This window comes from Sinohyriopsis cumingii, chromosome 3 (assembly GCF_028554795.1).
Source record: "Sinohyriopsis cumingii isolate HCF-2022 chromosome 3, ASM2855479v2, whole genome shotgun sequence".
Taxonomy (NCBI): Eukaryota; Metazoa; Mollusca; class Bivalvia; order Unionida; family Unionidae; genus Sinohyriopsis; species Sinohyriopsis cumingii.
This window is the reverse complement of record NC_142963.1, coordinates 143,678,655-143,695,088: the sequence shown is the minus strand read 5'-3', so window position 1 is coordinate 143,695,088 and position 16,434 is coordinate 143,678,655. Positions and strand designations below refer to the sequence as shown.

At 36.2% G+C, this 16,434-nt stretch overlaps 1 protein-coding gene across 1 annotated transcript; it reads right to left on the bottom strand.

Annotated features, from left to right (window-relative positions):
* Nucleotides 1-2,581: 2,581 nt before the first annotated feature.
* LOC149804009 (uncharacterized) lies at nt 2,582-6,771 on the bottom strand. Its single transcript, XM_089953889.1, has 2 exons — nt 6,437-6,771; nt 2,582-3,173 (listed from the first exon to the last, which is right to left on the bottom strand). Exons 1-2 carry the CDS (start codon nt 6,687-6,689, stop codon nt 2,788-2,790), a joined length of 639 nt encoding a protein of 212 aa, XP_089810015.1. The 5' UTR covers nt 6,690-6,771; the 3' UTR covers nt 2,582-2,787.
* Nucleotides 6,772-16,434: the final 9,663 nt, after the last annotated feature.

Below are 16,434 nucleotides of genomic sequence, written 5' to 3'. Positions count from 1 at the left end.
TTTACTTGAACTACTGTCTCAGCCATGAAGTTCTGCTGCTTTATAATACTGATTAAAAACCCCACAACTAATGGTACTAGCATATTTGCACTTATAAGAACGCGTACTAGTCCTGTGTTAGTAACGCCAGAATTTAAGATTACCACTTATAGCACAAGTGAATCTACAATTTCGGATAAGTTTCTAGGTTCACTCAAATAGTCACATGGTATAAAAGTTCAAGTCTCTTCCTCTTCTTTCACAGTTCCATCAAACGTCCTCTGACATAATCTCTTTATACCATGATTTCTTACAACGTCCTCTAACGCAATCTCTTATATCATGCTTTCGTACAACGTTCTCTTACGTAATCGCTTTATACCATGCTTTCTTACAACATCCTCTGACATAATCTCTTTATATCATGATTTCTTACAACGCCCTCTTACGCAATCTCTTTATACCTAGCTTTTTTTACAACATTCTCTCATGTAATCTCTGTATACCATGCTTTCGTACAACGTTTTCTAACATTATCTCTTTATATCATAATTTCTTACAAAGTCTTCTAATTTAATCTCTTTATACCATGATTTCTTACAGCGTCCTCTAGCGTAATTTCTTTATACCATGCTTTCTTACGGCGTCTTCTAATGTTATCTCTTTATATTATGATTTCTTACAACGTCCTTTTGCGTAATCTCTTTATACCATGATTTCTTCCAACGTCCTCTAAAGTAATCTCTTTATACCATGCTTTCTCACAACGTTGTCTTACGGAATTTCTTTATATCATGATTTCTTACAACGTCCTCTAAAGTAATCTCTTTGTACCTTAATTTTTCACATTGTCTTACGCAATCTCTTTATACCATGCTTTCATACCATGTCCTTTTACGTAACCTCTTTATATCATGATTTCTCACAACGTTGTCTTAAGTAATCTCTTTATACCATGATTTCTCACAACGTTGTCTTACGTAATCTCTTTATATCTTGATTTCTTACAACGTCCTTTTACGTAATCTCTTTATACCTTGATTTCTTACAACGTCCTTTTACGTAATCTCTTTACACCTTGATTTCTCACAACGTTGTCTTACGTAATCTCTTTATACCACGATTTCTCACAACGTTGTCTTACGTAATGATTTCTTACAACTTCATATTACTAAGTCTCTGTATATCATAATTTCTTACAAAGTCATCCTCACTAGATTGATGTGACTTAACCCTTATTGTGAGATTTATTAATTGGCTTCTATAATGATACCCGCATATACTCTTTCGATGCATTTTCCTCCATAATTAGAGAATTCAAATAAGTATAATGAATTTGAAAGTACATTCAGATTACACGTACATAAATGCCCTGTTCACTATCAGAAATCAGAAATCACAAGCGATGTGTGTACAGGTGCGTGTTCCATGAAAATTATCTGTGGGTAATCATAAGCGATTTGTGTACAGGTGCGTGATCCATGAAAATTATCTGTGGGTAATCGAATTTATACGTCAAATGTTATTTCCGTTTGGCCAAGGAATTTTCCAAATGCTAGTTGAATATCACGTGTTCAAATTCATGCCAATGTATTTTGTGTTCTTTCTTGTTTTATCAGTACAGAATAAAAGAGAAAACATGTTAATTTTGACATTTAAATTATGGAATAACTGCAACAATTTACCCATTTATTAAATATTTTCTGATCACAATTATAGTCAAAGTCGTAAAGATGTATTTTTTAAAATTAAAACTTTAGTTTCTTTTCTCCGATTTGTCTTTTGTGGCCATCTTTGTCATATTGCATTGCACACGGCACGGGGGATAAAATCCTAACATTACTAAATGTTGTAAGGATAGAGACACAGGATCACAAGACATGACGTATAATATACGTATGACATAATACTAAAATAAAAATAAAATTCACATTGATACAAAACTTAAAGATCCTACTATACTAATTAAAGCAAGCTCTGTCATTGTAGCTTTAATTAATTCCCTTTAGTGAAAGTTCTGTTGCTTTTTTTATAAAAAGAAATCATTTTGTTTCTGAGCTACTGTACTCAATCCAAGATGCAATTTTGGATTTATTTTATTTAGTATTCACTAGTATACTAGAAGAAAAAACTTTATTCAGATTAGTCATTTATTTGTGGCGTTGTAACCTTCTCAAGCATGAAGTAATCTTGGATTTTGTGATCTGGTGTCGAGTATAGGGTGGGAAAGGGGTTGTCACATTTAGACGAAAGTTCAGAAAACGTTGCATAAGCTGGCATCTGTTTTTACAATATTTATCACAAAGGCTAATTAACAAGAGGCACATAACGGTCCTTTTTTCTCTTTATATTGGTTAATATTTAGTTTGAAATAAATATGGATAACATATCTTAAAACTAATTATTACAGTGATGCCTAAAATATTACGATTTTCGAGAAAAAAAAATCATTTATCTTAACCTAGTCTGAAATCGGAACTATTTTCTAACTGATGCTTCAAAACACCCATCTTCCATTTTAATATTAAACTAGTCTTGATATCGCGTGAACCTTAATCAGCGTTACATATGTTATCTATGTATATGCAAAACAATACACAGGTCATCTTTGGTCTTATTTTAATGTACTGGTGGTGAGATAATAATTATAAAAAACGCTTATTCAAAAACCAAAGTGTATATTGTCTAAATTATTAAAAAGAATTCAGTACTTCCATTTTTCATCTAGAACCTATCCTTTCTTGACATAAACTCTGAAAACTTCAGAAAATGTTGTTTCATAATCATAAAATTACACACAGGAACGTATTATGTCGAGATACCACTTTCTCCTTTCTGGCCCTTTAAACCTGGTAGCCCATTTTGTCCGGGTTCGCCCTGCTCTCCTTTAGGGCCTTGAGGACCTTCGGGACCTTCCGGACAACCGCGTACTCCTGTTACACCTTTAGGACCTATTGGTCCTGGTAAACCTGGTTGTCCCATCTCTCCTTTAGAACCTGTTACGCCTGATTCTCCAGGTATACCCTGTTTGCCTTCAAGGCCTTGTTCACCTGGTGCTCCTGGCTCGCCAGGGAAACCATTTGGACCCGGTTCCCCTGGTGAACCTAATGAACCATCAATACCAGATTCTCCAGGTAGACCTACTATTCCATCTGGACCCTGTCGTCCCCGTTCTCCCCGTGGACATCGTTGACCTGTGAAACCAAATATGAAACAGAATCTTTTGTGGCGACAAAAACGGAACGTATTCATCGATAGTAAAATCTAGTTCAGGCACCACTATGTCAATTTTAGCTGTTTAAGCCACATATATGCCCCCAATCTACTTAGTATTGCTTAAATGTATTCCCTGACCATATTCTTTTATGTGAGATAGATTGAGAAAAAAAAACACATATACGTGATCTAAATGACTAATGGATCTTAAAGACCAGACTCTGAAGAATATACATCACTATAAACTGCCAAACTTCAGACATCGCAGCGATATGACGAAAATTGTTTAAAGCTACGTTAAAAATCCGAAATGGCACACACACACACACACACACACACACACACAGAGTAGAATGTAACACTTTGAGCATTTACAGGCCTCTGTCTTAAACAGGTTCAAAAAGATCATAGATCCAAACGGGAGTTTAACATAGGTGCCACCTTGTTTTGTAACAGTGTAGCACGAGGTGAGGGTCTGCACCCGATTGGAGCTATTCAATGACGTCTCTTTGTAACAGTGTAACATGTCTTTGGAGGGAAATGCCCTCTAAATAAAATGCTGAAGAGGGTTCAAACAGTTATGGGGTCAAACTGCGAATTAACACAAGGCCGTTAAAAAATGCCTCTTCTATGAAGACCCTTATTTGTCTCTATTTAAAATACTGATAAACGACCCTACCCTAATATTTGAAACAAAACGACCATGCCATTTGCGTTTTTTTTTCTTCTTCTTTTTGTGTTTGTTTAGGTTGTGAAATCTGTGAGTTTATTTGCACTATTTGCATAATTATACCTGGCGCGCGCGCGCGCGCACACACACACACACACACACACACAGGTATCCAAATGTCCGTTGCTCACTCCCATAATGTACCCTAGAAAGGCTCTCTCTCTCTCTCTCTCTCTCTCTCTCTCTCTCACAAGCACAAATTAGTTTATTGTAGAATAATATAGACTTAAATTGTAATTTTATCTGTTCTTCTGTAAGATATATCTGTCTCAAACTCTACTTCTCTCTACGTCATGAAATACTACAACTACTACTACTACTAGTAATAATAACAACAACAAAGAATGAATCGATCTAATATCCCTCCAGTAGAGAATAAAATCTGCAATATAAAAAAACAGTAGTTCGTAAGCATTATTTTGTACTCTGTGCCTTTGACCTTATTTAACAAAGGACTCCTACTTGGGTCCTTAGTGCCTCTTCAACGTCATGCATCTTTCACACTTCATTAAAATTAATAATAATATAATAATAATAATAATAATGACTCTTTAGTTAGCTCTGTTTATCACACGCACACAAACATACACACACATAGGCACACACATACACACAGAAGCACATACATACACACAGAGGGACACACACATACACACATAAACACAGAAGCACACGCGCATATACACACAGAGGTACACACACATACACATACAGATGCACACACACATAAACACAGAAGCACACACGCATACACACAGAGACACACACACACATACAATAATAACAAGACTAATATGGTGGTAAGGGAGATAATGAAGTCAATTTTGTGGATGAGATTTTAATTTGTACTTCATCCTGTTATTTGACATCTAAAGACATTAAGTCGGTAGATGAGTGAGTGTTGATTGGTAAGGATTATGAGGAGTTTTGTTTTTCTTGAAAAGGAGGGAGGGGGATATTAGAGAAAGGGGTAGAGATTTTAACTTCATAAGGGAACCATTGGAGAGTTAGTAATAGATAACTGGTTGGTGGATAGTACATAAATGGGTACTGGATAGTAAGTACTTGGGTTTCCTAATAGTATATAGCTTTGTACTGATGGCATATACTTGGTTGGTGGATAAAATATAACTGGTTTGTGGATAGTCGATTGCTGGGCTCAGGATATTAAATGACTAGTTATTGGAAAGTAAATAGCTGGTTGGTGAAAACCAGATATCATAATGTTGGTGGTAGAAAACTGGTTGGTGGATAGTATATTACTGGGTTCTGTATAGTAGATACATTAGTTTGTGGATAGTAACTCACCGGGTGCTGGATAACAGATAACGTTCTGTTGATAGGGCCCTGGCAGGTGGATAGTTGGTCCTTTGGGTCTAAATATTAGATCCCTGTATGCTAATAATATATAATTTGATGCTGGATAGTAAATAACTTGTTGGTGGATGGTAGATAACATGGTGCTGATAGCGGATAATTTGTTAATGGATTGTATATAATTGTGTGATGGATAGTAGATAACGCGTTAGTGGATGGTAAATTACTGGCTGCTGAAGAGTACATAATTAGTCTGTGAGTAGTAAACTACTGTGTGTTTAATAGTGACTATTGGATAGTTGATAAGTGTACATTGATAGTAGTTAAGTAATTGGTAGATAGTATATAACGGTTTGGTGGATAGAAGATCACTGGGCTTTGGGTAGAGAATAACTAACTGCTGGATAGTAGATGACTAGCTGAAGAATATCAGATAACTTGATGGTAATAGTAAACCACTGGTTGGTGCATAGTAGGTTACGTGACATTGATAGTAGATAACGAAACATTTTCTATTTGTCTTCGTAAATTGTTTACCCTCCTTAGCACAGGCCTCCGTTACAGCATTTCATTTAGAGAGCAGAAAGACATATAACTTCCATTTGACAAGCCGTAACCCTTTATATGTCCTTCAAAAACAGAACGTATGTTGTCATATGTTATTTCAGTTAGGAAACATTCCATCGCATTATGCTACATTCTTAAAATTCTGTGAAATATTCATAGAAAATACAAGGTTTTTCATTTTTAAAAAATCAAATTTATTTTTAATAATATGCTTTAATTATAATATATTTTAAACAAACTCCAAACTTTTGGGGTTCCCAAAGCCTGCGGACCCAGTGCTCGCCCCTCGCTAATGTCACTAATGGCATGTTATTTTCCAGTTTTCAATCAATAATCTTTTGATCATATTTAACACAGCCACCACCACCCGCTCTTTGTATTTCCCTAGAGGCTGCAGTGCCATGCTCTACTACTTACTCATTTGATATTCGATGTTTACTCGTAGCTTACAACTAATATCGAGATAGACGGGGGTAAATTCATGCAGTTACAACATACAAGTGGACACCTATCTTATTTGTTTCATCTTTAATCAGCTCATTAAATATTTTGAGTGAATTTAGTAATAATTAACATTATGTGTGCTGAATAATATAATCCACATAAAGTAGAAAATCTGCTACTCACTGCAAACGTCATTTACGTCCCCTTGGTGTCTGGTTAGCCTCTGTATCAGTTCCCTGTACTGTTCCTCTCTGTCGTTCCTTTCGTACAATAACAACTTGTGTAAATCGTTTATGTAAGATCGTAAACTCGTTAGTCTGCCGCGTAAATTAAGGAGTGATTTCTCCCAATCTGAATTTTGCTTCTCGTTTTCACAGTCACAGGGCAAAGCCAATATAACAATAAATAATGCTATTATCTGAGCACAAATGTTCATTCTTGCTGTAATCCAATTTCTAATTCCCTGTGTTGCAGTCTTAAGTTGTTAGCAGGAAGTACACATTTTATCGCTGTGCGCAAATGTTATCGTATCCGGTCATCTCATACTTATATTGCTCATCGTCAGTAAGCTAATTTGTAGTCAAGAGCCTCTTTGGCATTGTAGGTAAGATTCTGTATTCCTTGCAATTTTTTTCTTTAAATTTAAAGGTACTAGTGTGCTGTTTTTGTCAACAAGTTAATTCGTATTGCAGATCATAAAAATACCGAGTTCTTACGACATTGTACTAATTACCTTTGCAACATTATTACCATGAAGAAGACAATAACTATTTTCCATTGAAGAATCAGAAACAATGACTGTAGTGTCCCACTATAGTAACTTTGGCTCAAAACGTTTAAGAGCCTGAAAGATGTCTGACGCACACCCTTGGGAAGCATTCCAGTGGCGGTCAATATTTCCTACTATTATAGCTTGACCACTTTCAATTCTTTTTATTGCGGTTCATTTATTTCCCCTACGAGCATGCAATGAACAAACTATCACAATAAAATTTTTAAAGCATGTGTCGGCAACCTATGATACGCGTACCAACCGTGTCACGCCAGACTCTCTGGACAGGCAAGCGGTACGAATTGTAGTTTTGTACTGATTGTACTAAACATGATAATTAAATTAAAGGGACGAATATGGCTTGGAAGGCAGCATTCTACATCTGGGCGGACCTGGCGCAACAGATGTAAAAGGTTACCGATGCCTGTACTAAGGCCTTCGGCATGTAATGTGAATAGTGTCAGTGTGTTTAAATTTGATGACAGAGGTATATTAAATTACTGAACTTAGTGCAAGTGACGATCCTCACCTTAATAGTTGTTTTCTTTTTATCTGCTTTTTTATAAATAAATTTTAACGTCACAATTTCATCATGTCTTATGCAAGTAACCAAAGATCCGCAGTATAATTCAAGTAGTTAAATCTGCATTAATAATTATAATGCTCTGCAATATTTGGAAAGAAACAATTTAAATAACAATTAGCGTTTACCAGATGAATTATAGCCAGAATGTTGCACACTATTGGTTAGTTGTCGTTACATACTAATGGGGCAACTCATGAAATATGATAGATGTCGCTAGGACGAAGAACCGAAATAGCTGATCGATTCGTTATGTTGTAGATAGGGTTAACATATCGGAATCTTGGCTAGTGAATATGGCTATTAAGTAGTCCCCATTTATAGAGTAGTGGCTTTCGCTGAGGATGTGTTTTTTATGTGTTTTTTGTTGTTGTTGTTGTCTGTTTTGTTTTTGGTTTCTGTCACCAACTGAATACACCCTGCAACAACACCCAAATTATTTGTTGCAGCCGACACATTTTCTTTTCAATAATTCTCTAAATTTGCTTAATAGCTTATGACTACTATAACAATTAAATATCCGGGATATAATCTGCGCTTACATAAATGTACATACAATAACAGATGTTATGGCTCATCGGTTTTTAGGTCAATATAAATATTTTCCATTATCAGCAACAAGCTGAAATAAACTAGTTGAAACATAATAAAGTTAAAAGGTTGAATTTCTGTAGAAACAGCCATGTAAAATTTCGCAAACATAACCGCTTTTCTGTTTTATTTGTTTGTCACCGAGACCCTCTAACTGGAGTATTTTTTGTGTGTCAGATATATTTACCTGGGTCATCACCCTGTGTGTGTGTAATAAAAATGCGGTTAGATGGCTTAATTAAATCATTATTATTGATATAATAAGCTAACCATGGAATCTCGTACAACTAAACTAGCTCGACAGCGACTAGAGGCAATTAAAAAATATCTTCCAGTCCGTGATTCTGTCTAACAAAAATTACAAGAGCGTAAGGAGTCTCAGGTGGAATTTACAGCAGGTGCAGAAAAGATTTTTAAACCAATTGTCGAACCAATAAAGAAAATTGTTACAGCAACTGAGGCAGCAGAAAAGCTCTTGGGACATTACCTGTAGATATTGCTAACCGTCTTCAAGCAGATCAACCACCACTCCAGCAACTTCCTCAACCGCAACCTGAAGTTCAGCCTCCTCCAAAAGTTAAAACTAACATTACAGATAGATTTACGATTGAAGGTTTTGCCGCCATCAAGGCTCCAAACCAATTATTTAATATTGCCGCGTTTGGACATCGTCATAGAGTTAAGCATGTAAAACCCGAATATGTTGACACTCTGAAATATGTAGATTGGATTAGGAATGTATATCACATCGCTACTAAATACACCGCAGATTAGATCTGAACAAGAAGTTAATCAGCTTAGAATTTTTAACCAGACAGTAGATGCGTATATTGAACAAGTAAAACAAGAAGGGAGACTAAGAGAAGAAGAAATGAAGATGCAACTTGAAAATGCTGGACAAAAAAAGGAATTTAGCCTTGAAAAAAACAGACAAAACCATTCTACCACCACCCTCGCAACCTCCTCAACCACAACCATCGCCGCCAAAAGCTAATATTAACATTATAGATAAATTTACGTCGTCAGGTATTGACGCTATCAGGGATCAAAGCCAAATAAAAGATATTGCAGCGTATACACAGGATAAAAAGGAGAGTTATGTAAAACCCGAACATGTTAAAATTTTGAACCGTGACGATTGGATTTTAAATATATATCGCGTCGCTAATAATATTCAGAAGGTCAGACGTGATGATAAAAATTTTGCTAAATTTACACAGGAATCAAAACAAAAAAAATAGATCTGACTTTATAACAATTAAGGAAAAAGATGCAGATCCTGGCCCAAGAGCCACTGGAAGCGGTATTGTTACTCGAGGAAGGTACTTTATTACCTCATGTCCTAATATCGTCCTTGCCGACATGAACAGACTAGAAATTTTAATCGGTGGAAGACGAGCCGGAAATAGTTCTTCAGAAATCATTAATGAAGCATCTGTTATTTGTCAACGATTATTTACAGGTGGTGTCATGGACATCAATGTTTATTTGTCCCTCATTGATGAAATCGTTGATGATTACCACAGTGATTGAGGGTATGCAATTATATCAGTGACAAGAAAATAAGATGATCATACATAATGCTCAACGTGGACCTGTAATGGTCAGGGTGATACACTCGCGATTACCAACATGTAAAAGGCGATCTACGGAGATGGACTCGGTGATGTTGTTCAGGGTCTATTGAGGAGGATAGTCCCAAAAGCAATACCGATTGTAAAGCAACTGGGAATGAAAGCTATTGCCGTTGTTCAGGATAAAGGTATTGGTGCTCTTGGTGATGTTGCCGGTAAAGCATTCTCAGGAATCTAAGATAGGCTAACACGATTAATACGCAGACCACCACCAGTAAAGTCTCAGCCAGTAAAATTACCCAGGACTGAACTTATGCCTGCAAATATCATTTAAATAATAAATCAAGCTGCAAATAAAAAAGAGTTGGCTGGTGTACCCATGTCAGAAAAAGAAAAAAATATTGCTGCTAGTCTAATACCAGGAAACGGTCTTCGGGTAAGACGATAACGAATATAAATAATATTTAAAAGGGTATCTGATCCAGCATTTGACATAGACGCACCAGTTCTAAAGGATGAATCAGTGCGTGATTATCAATATTATTCTATTGATACGCGTGTACCCGACTCGAGTGGAAGAATCGAATTACAGATTCAGGATACAAAAGACACTTTTTGCCCGCTGAAGCATTCACTGAGATCAAAGGTAGACTTTTGAAAGCAGTTAATACAGCATACAGAATTGGTGATCGAGTTGGCTTTGTTAACAATGGAGTCATGGCGTTATTTAACGGTGCCACATACATAATCGACGCAAAGAATATTGAATCATGTCTCAAAAATGTTGACGTTGCCACGACGATACTTGGCCTTGCAAGATACAACGATGATTACTCAAGATCAGCTGGTCCGTCAGTGATGTTTACAAAGGATACCACTGATCAACCCGACGGCAGGAACGTAACACGATATGCAGCTGAAACTGAAGTTGCATCGATGAATGCGAATTTCAACTTAGGATTTGCATGATGTCGATAAATATGAAATATCGATGAAGAATTTTCATGTGTGATTCCACTATCACATATCTTTGGATTTTGCAAATATGTTAAAAAAGTTATATTTATCGCTAAACACACCGTGGTACTTGCAAGAAAAGCCACCGATAATGTTGCAATAAGACGTGCTGCTGGGGTTGACGGAGGTAAAGTAATACTAACGAAACTTTCTTTGTGGATGCGAACAATGACTCCATCGCTGAATGAATAACAACGGTCACTTTCTTTTTATGGATCAAGGTGGTAAATCAACATTATCATGGTTGACGATGACCACAGACAGTATTCAAAGCGATATAAATGGTTTATTCACATGGCAGATAGCATCATAGCAGGGTGTCTCTGAACCACGACATATATTTATTGCTTTTCAAAATGCTGAACGAATTGATTCGCAGGAACAAAATCCAATGGTGTTTGACACGCTTGGGGTTAGTGAAGTTTCTTTGAGGATAAATGGACATCAAGAACCATCTGAGGATATATTATTGAATTTTAATAATAATTATGTTGCACGTGCATATCATGGGTTGATGATATTTATGGGGCGTGATCAAAATGTTGATTCTGATTTGCAAATATCGCAGCGGGATTTTACAGCGCTGTATCCGATCTATTATGTCTCAGTTGAACATTTGGATTTGTTCAGACCCTCTGTCTTTGATATACACTTTCGAGCTCTTGTGGCACGAGGAATTATTCATACTTATAAGAGCAGTCGCTGTTATACTCTCAGACAAAACAATGCTGCTTGAAGGTGTTGGTAGACTAATGAGAGTCGTTGATTCCCCAGTAGAAATCATGTAATTAAATCGCTCATGATATAACAATTCATATCATCACGTTAGTGTTACTCTGACTCCTGGTCAGATTAAAAAGTTTCAATCAGTATAAAAAAGAATTCTGGAATAGAAACGTTGCTACAATCAGCACAGATCGAAGATGGTCCAAATAAACTATCACTGACAGAACGTCAACTCAGGCACTTCAATGACGCCAAATGATCAAAGACCGACGTTAGACTTAATCTTTCTGCGGGTGCCATTACCGACATTGCCAGGACGGGTGGTATATTTCCACTTGTTGCAGCTATACCAGCGTTGATAGCCGCAGAAGCCTCAGCTGTTAAAAAAGCAGCTGCACTTGGTGCTGTTGAAGCTGCCGCTGAGACGGCATTAAAGAAAGCAACTGGCCACGGACTAAAGACTTCCAAAGAAATGGCGGGGTCTAAGACTGTCAGCAACTCCTTATTCGTGATAAGGTAAAGATGACCGCAGATCAGGTTAATGACTGCCCGTGACACATCATTGATGCTTCCCATCACCAATTTTGATTTACTTGATGCTGCTAAAAATTAATCATTAAAAAGTTTAAAAGTGTTTCTAGGCGTGAACAATTACCAAAACAACCAAAACCGTGTCGAAACTGGTATCATTAATCTCGATAGAAGTTCTGGTCCAGATACTCACAGCGTTGCATATGTGGTTGACCCACGTGGAGTTGTTTATTTTGAATGGTATGGGCTGGCGCCACCAACGAATTTTTTCGATATAGTGGCTCAGCTGGTGACATACCAGTATGGTATTTAACAATACCAACACAGACAATAACTGATCCGCCAATATGTGGCTATAAAGTACTCGCTGTGCTCGACGTTGTGTCAAGGTCTCTAACACGTCCGCATAAATTCGTGCATGAATATAAAAGTGGTTGCTTTAAACAGGTCTTAGTGTGTTATACAATTATAAATATTTACGGGAGATCGGCACTGAGCCTTATTCAAGGCAAACCCAAAGGTGACTTATCCAGATATGCAACCCTTGACGAGGTCAAGAATTAACTCGCTAATCTTTTGTGTCTCGCAAATGTGGACCAAAATGAAGTTGTTGTTTTTCAAGATAAACAAGGACGGTTAAAGTTGAGCAATATCCCGTTGACAGATATTGTTCTGCGGATTCCAGGTGCGACCGAAAGTAACTTAGTGGTGTTTGGTAAAAACGGTAAAATTAAAAACTTGGAGGAGTCCGTTGTATCACTCATGGGCGAGATTAATCCATCAGAGATCGCGCTAAGGTTACTGGCATATACAGGTTCTCAGTACTCGACATTGAAACATTTGCAGTATCAACCACAATTCCACGGCGTTATCCACTAACTGGATCTTCTGGATCTATGTTAGCAATATTGGAGAAAAACGGGTAGGAAATATTTGTGGTGGAACCCGAAGAAAAAGGCGCCCCGGTGTTGTAATATTGGTTCCTTGAATTGGTCGCCAGTATACAACCTACTTAAAATTAAGCAATATACACAATGAACTCCGCAACTGACGTTCAACGTTTTAGATACGAGCAGAGCCAACTGAAAAATGTCATCGACGAGTATAAAGTAAAACACAACAAAAAATACCGCAGACGAATCGTTGTGACGGATGTAACTATCTGTCGTGTATCCACGATCATCGCATGAACAGTAACAATCATTGGCGCATTATCAGCCACATACGTGATAGCCCCAGTTACATGAATTGGTGTTTCAGTTGTAACCGGTGTTGTTGGTATTCTTAATATCATCGCAAAAAATATATACGCGTGCGGTTAATAAATTACACGAATATACAGATAAATTAGCAACGGTGATGTGAGCACATGCCAAATTATCTTCATTGATATCATCAGGTCTCAATAATGCAGTAATTTAAAATCAGGAATTCACAGAAATGATAAAGATTTATCATGAGACCCTGACTATCTCAAGAGACAAGGTATAATCTCCTTTGTCACCGAAGAAAAATCTCCATGATTTAAATAATAATGTCGCAAGAATTACTACAACAGATCGTCGCCAATACAATTCCACCAACAATCACGATGATATCAGCGAGCTCCACCAATCCTTAGTTCAACTTTAGCTTTCCAACTGCGATTCCAGCGAAAGAAATAGCAATAGCACAATTGCGATTGTATCACAGCTTGCCAAACATTAGATCGAAGTCATTCAGTGGGTTGCAAGCAAATAATTCATTGGTATTTGCGTATAAAAATAATCCAGATGGAACACCAGACTGGAATGTTGTGAGCACACCTACGGGCAGTTATAAAATCTAACAGATCAACGATGAGTTCCAACGCAGAATTAAATCTATCAAAAGAATTCAAAGCATTATCTCGGTTCACGAGACAACTTTATCAGCCGCGATAGAAATAAATTCTCTAGAATATGTCGTAGATATAGATCAATCATTAATCACAGCTGTGTTAGGATGGCCGGAAGTACAATCATCAGCACCCGCAGCACCACCGCAGCCTGAACGCGATGATTACTTTCCAAATGAATATTTTTAAGCTTCCAGAATATTGAAACAAATCTTCCATGGTCGAATATAGATGCACGATATAACTATGAAAAACATTATTTTATTGCGTCTGATGGTTAAAGGCTTCCTAAGATAATAAGAACTCTATATATTTATGATGAAGATGTAAATCTGATCGTTGACGAAAAACTCATTAAAAAAATTTGATAGCCAAGGTGTGGTAGGTGATCTACGAAATTTATTTTCCTGTATGTCACAATACTACAACGATGATACGCATTAACAGATTATTTTAACGATACAACATCTAAACCAGGTTACATCCAATCTCGAGTTTGTTAATCTAGTTCTCGTCGAAACGGTGATTGTCAACGATGAGGATATTGATAGTAGAGCTCTCCACACAATGACTCTTAAACAATTACTTGCAACACATTATAAAGTAACCGAGGCAGACATAAAACTACCCAAATGTAAACTTCCCGAACTTGATTTGGTAAAAATTTTATTGATACCAGCAATTAATATTTCCCAGCGATATCAGAATCATGGAGAACAATATCATCGCCGGCAAACATTCTCAAATACAACAATGATAAATACGGTGGCGGTGGTCATATATCACCGGAGATTGCAAATATAACATCGGTAATCGCAGTTAATCTTGTATGTGATGCTAGCTATGGAAGTTATCAAGTAGATACTGAAAAAATCCAGTCAGGCACAGCAGGTACATATTTTGTATTCATTCACAGCTCAAGCGCCACCCGGATTTTCCATTGTTAATCCGGTTTATATACGATGTCATATAGCCCACTGTTGTCACAGATACATTTTAAACCTAATGACCAGCGAGGATACCTGTTTGATTTGCGAAGAGAATTTTTTAATACAAATTTGTTTGTGGGATCGAAGATCTTCACGATCGTAAGACCCCTACCAAATAATATTTTTTCTCATTAATTTTTACCCGCGGATATACATAATGACTTTGTATCATGCACGCGCACATATAATAAAAAAACAAATTACTGACAGTACAATACGATCACATCTTAATTTTCCAGACAGAATATTTTACTATTACGCTATTTAGCGATGATATAAGCGATGATAATAAAATATTGCTGAGTCATGAACAATTGCAATAATTAAATCGAGATCATTATATTGAAGTTAAATATGATACAAATCTCATTTTTAATTATCCACACTCCTGTATTAAATCTGATAGGCTCCAAAAATATTACAATCAGAATCAAAATAAAGATTCTGATTCAGAATAAAACTAAAAAATATTACAATCAGAATAAAAATAAATTTCGTCTATTAAGTCTGAAACGTTTGGTTTTATTAACATGTTTGACCAATTTTTCACCATTTCTGTGAAACTGGATTGAAAAATCATTGTTTTTCTGTCTGATTTCAGATTTTTGAGGGCAAAACCCCCAGCCATTCTCTGATTGAATTTGGTTATTTTTTTAATGAAGACAGAAAACCTGTACCTAATTTTCTGAATTTTTGTTATCATTTTTTAAAACTGATATTTCATCGTTTTATAGTTTTTTGACTGAGGTTTTCCACCCAAAAAATCAAGAAATCACCAAATTCAATTAGAGAATGGCTGGTATTTTTGGCCTAAAAATATGAATCTGAAACAGATTAACGTTCTAAAGATCTGCCAAACAATAATTTTTTTTACTTATCAATTATTCCCCGGGTGATTTCATCACCAGTTTGATACTTTCACTTTGTTCAGTGGGTACTTTCGTTTTGTTCACAAACCGTTGTCACTACGTTTACTTTCACCCTTGACTATAATCTTTTTCAGCTGTCTTACACGCGCATTCGCAATCTTTTTTATTCGTATTCGTTAGACAATTCTGATCTAAACTTTCTTAATTGCATGTGCGAGTGAAATAAATTGTTCAGCTTGCGTGTCATCGACGGTTTCCAACGACTGTGACATTGACTGCTGGAGGAATTTTCTAAACCTGTATTCGGCTAGTAATGTATATATACCTTGTGATTTTCGTTCCTATAGTGATTCAAAATCATAATTAATTTTTTCAGGATCGAGTTGTTCAGAAATTTTATACCATCGTGTTGTAATTTTTAAATCACAGAAATAATAACATTAATATTTTCGAAATTCATTATACAATAAATGTATGTTTCAAATAATTTTAAAAAATATTATTTGCATTCAATATGAGGAATGCAGGACGGCACAACACATAGTTTTTACAGTACATACAATCTTTATTCTAAGGACGGCACATGCACATATTTACAGTATATACAATCCTAACTATTTACAGTAATATATAATCTTAACGATTTACAGTAA